General features: G+C 33.7%; 1 protein-coding gene across 1 annotated transcript; it reads left to right on the top strand.

The window, feature by feature from the left end:
- The first annotated feature begins 242 nt into the window (after window positions 1–242).
- On the top strand, window positions 243–2070 carry LOC106669083. Its single transcript, XM_014398349.2, has 5 exons — window positions 243–344; window positions 496–1143; window positions 1219–1300; window positions 1394–1636; window positions 1726–2070. The coding sequence occupies exons 1-5, from the start codon at window positions 334–336 to the stop codon at window positions 2005–2007; spliced, it is 1266 nt and encodes a 421-aa protein (XP_014253835.1). The 5' UTR covers window positions 243–333; the 3' UTR covers window positions 2008–2070.
- Window positions 2071–8903: the final 6833 nt, after the last annotated feature.

An 8903-nucleotide genomic window follows, 5' to 3' on the forward strand; every position in this document is an offset into this window, starting at 1 on the left:
AACGAAATCACCTATCAAACAAAATTAATATTATTATTATTATTGTATAATAATTTAAAAATTAGTCTAATAACAGGGATATATATATTACAAAATTATAGAGTTGAATTTGTACTGGTCGCCATGTTGCTTTGTTAGTAATACCTATAACAGTCCAAGTGAAAGGATAGCCAGGTAAGAAACCTGACCGGCAGGGAAGCCCCGCCTTCCTCTATTCATGGCCGGGTATTAAAGTGGGCATATTCTTTCATTTTTAACCATTTGATTGTCAATCATACAGTGGACATCCTGGACTACTTCTTACAAGACCACTTTCTCCGAGTTAAATTCAACATGTCTGCAAGGTAAGTGTCGTATTTGTTATAATAAAATTTCTATTTTTGTAAAGTGAACCTTGAAAATCAAACTAGCATATTCTAGCAGATAGTGAGGGGTTTAATGCATATGTACATATATTTTTTTTTCAATAAATAACAACATGTTTTGTAATTTTAGATCGATCGCTGAGTCTAAATTGAAGAGATTCCTTCTGTACGGCAGTGAGGAAACCGTATATTTTTCGGGTTGCAGATTCCAGTACGGATATTTCCTGGGTGCCGGCCTAACTTCATTGAGGCAGCTTTTGAACCAAGTCGATAAGAAGAAGATCTCCGCATGGGTCAAGTTTGTACAGGAAGAGAAGATAGCTTCGCACATATGTATTGTGCCTTTAGTGGTCTCCGAGTGCTGTAAATTATCCGGTTGGAAAGAAGAAGCGTTCGAGCTGGCTTTGACCGTTCTTCGAACAGACAAGGAATTCTTGATGTTTTGTAAATTCTCCTATGAAATTTTACCGGAAATCGGAATTGGCCCACTCGTGACTAAATTCATTCAAGAATGGTACTTACGACTGGACTGTTGGGAACTGGTCGAAATAGTGAGCAAGAGACCAGGCTGCTACGGATGGTACCATAGAGACGTCATAAAAATGGCTAATGTCAATTCTTCATTTCCACCGATGGGAGCTGCTTTCGCTTACGCGATTGGAGGAATCGAGTTAATGAACCAAAAGTACGGAAATGACGTAGAGGCCAGAGACGTCGTCGAACATCTGAACCAGTACGAGGATTCCAAGAGTAAAACCGACACGGATAAAGCTGTCTCGTAAGTATTGGTCATATATATATTTATTAGTCTTAATTATGTCTTTACTGTTATCATTTTATTACTTGTTTATAGAGGGAATGGAGCTTCCACGCAAAACATCCAAACGACTAACAAGACTCTTGTACAGAAGAAACAAGTATGGAACGCGTTGCATGTAAGTAAATCTAAGAGTTTCCCATTGCATAGTTGTGTTTGTTGTTCTTTCCGATTCATGGCTATTATGCTTGTTTCTCTTTTTTTTTTATAGAAAAACGTCAAAATAACGACGAAGAACATTACTGTTATTGTAGATTGCTACAATCTGTCAACATCTTATTGTTGCTGTACACCACTTGTCCAAGCTGACATGGCGGCAGCTGTGACTGCCTTGTACTTCGCAAACGCATCAGCCAACGCCAAGGTGCTTATTTTCAAAGGGCCTTCACATCAGTATTTACAACGTGGGACAACTTTAGACGAGCTTGTAAACAATATAGGCACCAATACTAAGGTGAGTTGAGTTTTTCATTTTCCTCCTATTTTCATGTACCAATCCAGTTGATTATTAACTATATATATTTATTTATATAATATTTGCAGGAATGTTCAAGTTCGCGAGAAATAGGACTCTATCTCAGCCCGAAGAACAGCGAAACACTCTACACGGATCTCTTCGTCGTCATCGGCGTAAACATAAATCACGAAAATTATATGAAATACGTTCAAGATCATCGAAGAGATAAGGCACGGGCTCCAAAATTTGCCTTCTGCAGTTTGGGTGGTATCCTGAACGACCAATTGAAATATGACATTAACATCCTTCTAACAACTGGATTTGATGATAATATGTGCGACATCATCAACGCCTTTTCCAGGATGTAAAAGAACTCTGGAAAGAAATTTTAAAAATTGTTAAAATTTTGACGAATTGTAAATATTACAATCCATTATCTTATAAAGATGATCGCTGGATCGGTTTTTATCTAGTCTTTTATTTTATTATGTATTATAATCTTTCCTTTGACTTGACTTTTGGATCTCAATGAAATAAAAGTTTTATTTATAACTTGTTTTATCTGAAATTTATAAGAATGCCCATTCCATCAAATCTCGAAATAAATATGGTATCGATAATTATGTTTTTTGTTTCACTTACCTCTTTCACACGTAAAGAAAAATATAATGGCCAATGTACTTATTGTTTAATAATGACATGTCCATTTCTTATTTATTTAAAATATAACTAAACTATATAATTGAGTTAATGTTGTACTGAATGAAAATTTCAATGTGCAAATATCCAAATAACTAAATCATCGAAGGTACGTCTCCCATCGTAGCACATACATGCTATTTCAAAATTAGCAGTAAAGTTATCTTTTCTGAATCCAATCTATAGATATTTTTTGCAATAATTTTTGCCGTTCGGACCAACCTGCGGTTTTTGTTGTAAAATGTGCGCCATCATCAACGCCTTGACCAAGACGTAAAAGAACTCTGAGAATCTATAAGTTTAACATTTCCTTCTATTTACGACTTTTATCTTTAATATTTTATTAATTTTTGACTTTGGTATCAATGAAATAAAATTGTTATTGTTTAATTTGCTTTTGTTTCGATTACCCTTATTAGTATCATTATGTTTTAGTTTAGGTCTCTTCTATGTTTAATACTATTTCAATGTTAGAACGTTAAAATTGGTATGATTAACTACTTTTACTTTAAACGTGTTGCTCTTAACTCCTAAATCGTTCTACGAGCTATCTCAACAGCATGTTTAAATATGTGGTGAAAGGAAATGTCATTATGAGTCCAATGTTTGTAAAGGCTATGAATTGCGAGCTTCCAGAAAAATTTAATTCCTAAGAGAAGTAATCGTTTTCGCCCAAGAGAGGGGGGCGGGCTTTTATTGATTTTTTTGCATCTTAAAATTTCCAATTCGCCTTCTTGCGATTTTTGTTAGTTTATTTCTTCAAATTGTTAATGATTTTTTTGATAATTTTATTTAATATGAATCGAAACATTTACATCAAATTAAATATGGAATTATTTGTAAAATCTTCCTAATATTTACACATCCGGAAAATAAAATAAAATTTATCTGTCTCTAAATTGTACGAAACATGAAATAAAAGCCATTGTATTTAGTGTTCTGATTGACCAAATTAGTTTTTTCAATTATTTAATATTTTTATTGGTTTTGGTCAAAATGAAAAAGTTAGTGTCATAAGCAGGATTCGAACCTACGACCTTCGGCTAAATACGACGCTAAAATTAAATTGGTGTCCGAGTGTATCGAAGTCAAGATAGCTCAAGTGGTAGAGCCGCGGCGTATATAGTCAAAGGTCTTGGGTTCGAATCCCGCTCGTGCACTAACTTTTTCATTTCGTCCAAAACCTTACATAAAACGATTAATTAATGAAAAAAGAGTTTCGTAGACGGTATACCAAGTTACACACAATTTAATATCAAAAATGATTTATTGAGAAAAGTCTTTATGGTTACCTTATGTTCGTTATGTAAACTACGTTTTTTGTTATAAGCTGGGCTTGGAATTTTTATGGATTAAGTCAATAGCTTACGAAGAAGGTTAAATTTACCAATGTTAATGTGGTGATTAGTGTCCGTTAATCGATAATTATTCAGAAATCGTGAGATGCGGTCTGGTGTGATGTAGGTTTCAGAAAAACATTTTCTTTATCGTGCCAATGTTTCGATCTTTATTGAGATCATCTTCAGGGCTTTGTCTTCAGTGTAATTGCGTGCCGTGTTGAGAGAGCAGGTTTAAGCTTAACCAATAATTATTTATATATTTATTGTTTGTATGCTTCTTGCAGCCGGTTCAATTAGTACATTCATACCAAATGATTTTGGCAAAAGCTATCTTTTTGTACACTGCCATTTATTGTTTTTATGGTGTTAACGCCATAGCTGTCCTTATTATTTTCGTTTTCCTTCCCTATTAATTTTAATCATTTTTTTATATTTTTTATTTTTATTCTATTTTTTTTTAAATTGGGAAAATCTTAGAAGTAACAGAAGGAAGGATTCATAATTTAGTTTTAATGTGTTTTGCAACAAGCGTTGGAGAAAATCTCACTATTGTTATTATTTTACCATGGGAGGGGTACCACCCCGGAGGATCAAAGGACTGCCGCCGTCTCAGTCCACGATCGTTCATGTTTGAAGACGGTCATCTCTCTGTTATTTGTCGATTGGGGATTTTCATCCCTCACACCAAGCGATCCATCAATTGTCGTTATCATCATCAACATCAACGAGATCGTGGTGTCGGATTTTCTCTACCGAAAACGGCTGGCAGATTCTTTTGGAGACCTAGTTTAGTCATCAGCCTTGGTTCATCGTGCGCCCCTTCAGTTCTCTTAGAAGACGGTGGTTGAGGACCAGCACGACCGTCTCGTCAGGGTATCGCCGTGAGTCGTTTCAGTCTAAGTCGTTAAAATCCGGCCAAAAAAGGACAGTTTTGCCAGGGATTCATCGCTTACCTCGTGGAAATTTCGTCGTACCCAGGTGGACTCATATTTAACTCGGATTTGATTTTCTAGGACATATATTGTAATTTGATTTATTTCATATGAAATCACCGTTTTAAATTAACTTTAACCTGCAGGTGCATATATTTGTTTGCATGCTAAAGAACACGAATTTTTTAAAATATATTCTTTTGTACAGGGAGAGTTTCTCCATTTCAATTTCCCTTTTCTTTTTGTTGTTTGTTTCTTGTCAATATCATTTCTTCAATAAATTCGTGTTTTTTCCTGATATTTAAATTTACGTCGTTCGTTTCTATATTCTTTATCTCTTTCCTTTTCTCCAGCGACGGTGACCGGAGGGGTGGTTGTGTGAGAAAGACGAGCACCCCCCTCTCCAACATATGGTGTCTTTCCCGATTTTATAAAACTCCATAATAAGATGATGGGTAGGAAATAAATTGTCTTTTCGGCTGTGTTATTTTAAATATTAGCGACAAAAGAATTTATTTCCGCCAGATTTGATGGATCACATAGCCTGGCGCAACTTAATGTTGCTACGCCAAGAACCGAATTTAAAACTTTCTTACAAAACAAGTAAGTGCATTCATGTACAAATAGTGATGCAAATGACTGTTTTGAGAATTTCATGCCTTGAATGAACTTTCGTCGTAAAACATAAATTTATAACAGCTTAACCAATTTTTAAATAAAAATACCATACGGCTTTATTTATGCAGGACAATTAAATCGAACCAGTGAAGTAAGATTTTATTCTAATTTGTTAATTAAGAATATAAGTTGTAAATTGTAACTATTTGACCAAATAATAAAAACTAAGACTAAGACTGATTTGAGTAAATAAAACATTGGTCTCCATTAAGGGAAAAAATTTGAGGAAAAAATTATTTTTCCTGAAATTTAAGTTCAGGATTTTTTGGAGTGCACAAAAACGAATCTCAACTTTGTTTTATAATTACAAATATATTACAACATATTTTAAATATTAAATTACGATTGTTTAACCTAAATTCTCAAAAATACATAGTATGTACCTATTTATATATAAGTGGGATGACAATGAATGTCCAAATTTAAAAAAAATCTATTCTTTAATTTTTACATTCTTTGAGCATGTTTATTCTAAGTAACAATATATTAGTCGACTGAGTATTTTACGTTCGATAAGAAAACAGTAAATACGACTTTTTCATCATTTTAAATTAGCCTCGGTAACAAAATTGAAATAATTACTATCTTCACTAGCTTTAGTGGTCCGCTTGACCAATTAATACATTTCAATTAATTAAGGTTTTTAGTTGAGATAAAAATGTCAGTGTCACGAGCGGGATTTGAACCCACGACCTTAGGTACGCCGCTGCTCTACCACTTGAGCTATAAAATGTAATTGTAATATGTAAACAATATTTGTAAATCCCAGGCCCTGAAGATCATCTCAATAAAGATCGAAACTTTGGCACGATAAAGAAAATGTTTTTCGGAAACCTGCATCACACCAGACCGCATCTCACGATTTCTAAATGAATAATTGAACAAGTTTCTGTAACAAAAAAATCTCAAATTTGATTTAAAGTTGTTTTGTTTCTAAATGATCGATCGCTATGGAACTGTTTTGTCCTTTCTAAGTTGGGTGATGGAATTTCCGTCCTATGGCGGACAAAGTTGAGGAAAGATATGGCCATTCTATTATATTTTATTCTGTACATAAATTGAGGTGAACTGGGCGGTTTCTGCATCAAATATGCGGAAGAAGATAGAGGCGCGAATGTACGAGGTAAACTTTGGAAGTCTTGCCACCCTTTATTGAAGAGTACATAAACTGCTTCTTACTTTAAAACTGTGTACTGAAACAACAAGAGCCCTAGGGAGGTTAAAAGAATGTAATATTTTAATAATCAAAATTTAAAAACAAGAAAAAATGGAGCTAATTTGTTTTTCAAATGTAATTATTTATTGAAATATTAATAAAGTAATACAATTATTATAAGTTGATATGACTCTGCATTTGCGATCCCTCTTAAAAAATTGAATGAGAAATGTTCAGTTTACCAGTATGTAGTAAAACACCTTATGAATTTAACTACCATTTCATTACTCAGGTTTTGCTCATAAAATCTAACTGAGAATTAATTTCGTGATTTTTCTCTTAAAATTACACCATATTCGTCCAGTAGCTTCAGAACTGGACACTCATAATTTTTGTAGTTTATTTCAATCTATGTATATGTAATTTTATCGTTATATTAATTCCAACATTCCTATTTAAATGTAAACCAAATTAAACGAAATTAAAAATTCATATGTTTTTATGAAAATTAAGTAATTATGATGGTTAGGAAGTAAATTTATCAAAATACCGGAATAACTTTATTTTAAAAAAATAGTATCTCATGGCGTTGCATCGGGTAAGTATGTTCCCGGCTTAAAAGTGATATGATGTGACTTTAAGGGGTTAAAATTTATTTTCCAAACTTGCTCAATTTTTCAATTGTTCATATATTATTTTGTAACATAAGTGAAACTTGTGAAGAAGAGGGATGATTTGTTAATAAGGCGATGTCAACTGCGTATGTTGCGGTAAGGGCATTCTCATTTGTGGGCATATCAGAAGCAGAAATTGTGTACAATAGCGGAGCGAGAATTGACCCTTGTGACAATCCTGCAAGCACTTCTTCCATCTCAGAGGTCTCCGACCCTGGTTTACTTTGAAAAATCCCTCCTTAAGTATGGTCGTATAATCTGATTTTATATATACATTAAAACAAAAACAAGCTGTTCTTACGAAAAACGGGCGTTCACTCTCACTCTCTCTCTCACTCTCTCTCTCTCTCTCTCTCTCTCTCTCTCTCTCTCTCTCTCTCTCTCTTTCTATATACCAATATAACCAGCTCAACAATAGTTGTTTTAAGGTATTTTTAACGTATTAAGGTTTCTTTTAGTTATCATCCCCTGGATGGATGAAAGTAGGTTGTGGATTGAAACCCGAGAGCTAATGATTGGTCGAAGGAAGCGACTCCCCTCAGGCAGAACACATTTCGCGGGAGCGACAAAGGAGGCGCCGGGGGCGTTGATATTTTCCTAAGACGTTGGCTAAGTGTGAACGGGTTGAATCTAGGCCATGGTTTTTCTAAGGTAAAATAGACAATTTTCTTGTGTGTTGTCTGTTTCAATTTTAATTTTATTGGTTTAAATTAACATTTATGAATTTACTTTATGACATATTTTCTTTCGTGTCTAAATAATATTGGTGAAGAGTAAGTTTAGGATTGTTTATACGTCGAATTTGGGGTGCATATAATTATTAATTGTTACAAACAATTTTATCGGTAAATTAATCCGGTCATGGGCTATTAAAAAGCAAAAGAGCGTTATCATTCACAAATATTGCAATCTGACAAAAATATTATTTGAACTTTTCCTGTCTTTCGTTTTTTTTAGAGTTTCCTTTACACTGTTTTTACCTTTGAAAATAGTCACAAAATCATACATTTATCTTGTTTTTGTAACTTAATCAAAAAATCATCCAACTAAAAAGACCTTTTGTTCATGCGTTTATGGATTTATGGAGGAGAACTATCACAGAATCAAATGATAAGTGAAATAAATTCTTAAACACTTTACTTATTTATTTATTTTCTATAATAACTAGAAATAAAGATTAATATTTGCCTGTTGGACACAACATTAATAATTTACGCATACTTTTGATGAGTGTTACTATACACAGTTAGGTGTATTAGGTGTGTGTGACACTACTATATTGTTTTGTGTAGAGATTAGTGACCGTTAATCGATAGTTATTCAGATATCGTGAGTGACCCGACCGCATCTCACGATATCTGAATAACTATATTGTTTGTCGACCCAACTTGTCCAGTGTGTTAATTGGTTTTTTAAATATTTTTATTTGATGAAAAAATAAATTTGCGGAAAAAAATTAATATTAATGATCCATTACAGTTCGTGGTCCGATTGACCAATTAATATTTTTCAATTAATTAATATTTATGAATGGTATTGGTTGAGATAAAAAAGTCAGTGTCACGAGCGGGAATCGAACCCACGACCTTCGACTAAATACGACGCTGCTCTACCACTTAAGCTATTGTGACTTCGATCCCCTCGGGCACCAACTTCCCATCTCAACCTCACATCTCAAATTTTCGCTCCTTTTTGCCATTTTTCAAATGTCGTGTAATCTATTTGATTCTCTGCGACAAATATATTACGCTACATTTGAAAAATGGCCGAAGGTCGTGGGTTCGA

The sequence above is a fragment of the Cimex lectularius genome, unplaced genomic scaffold, assembly GCF_000648675.2.
Source record: "Cimex lectularius strain Harlan isolate CLEC.00 unplaced genomic scaffold, Clec_2.1 scaffold53, whole genome shotgun sequence".
NCBI classification, from domain to species: Eukaryota; Metazoa; Arthropoda; class Insecta; order Hemiptera; family Cimicidae; genus Cimex; species Cimex lectularius.

What these genes read in the sequence shown, in the direction of transcription:
- LOC106669083 (XM_014398349.2), top strand. An exon ending in GACACGGATAAAGCTGTCTC is followed by an intron (nt 1,144 to 1,218) that starts GTAAGTATTGGT and finishes ACTTGTTTATAG; the next exon opens with AGGGAATGGAGCTTCCACGC. An exon ending in AAGTATGGAACGCGTTGCAT is followed by an intron (nt 1,301 to 1,393) that starts GTAAGTAAATCT and finishes TTTTTTTTATAG; the next exon opens with AAAAACGTCAAAATAACGAC.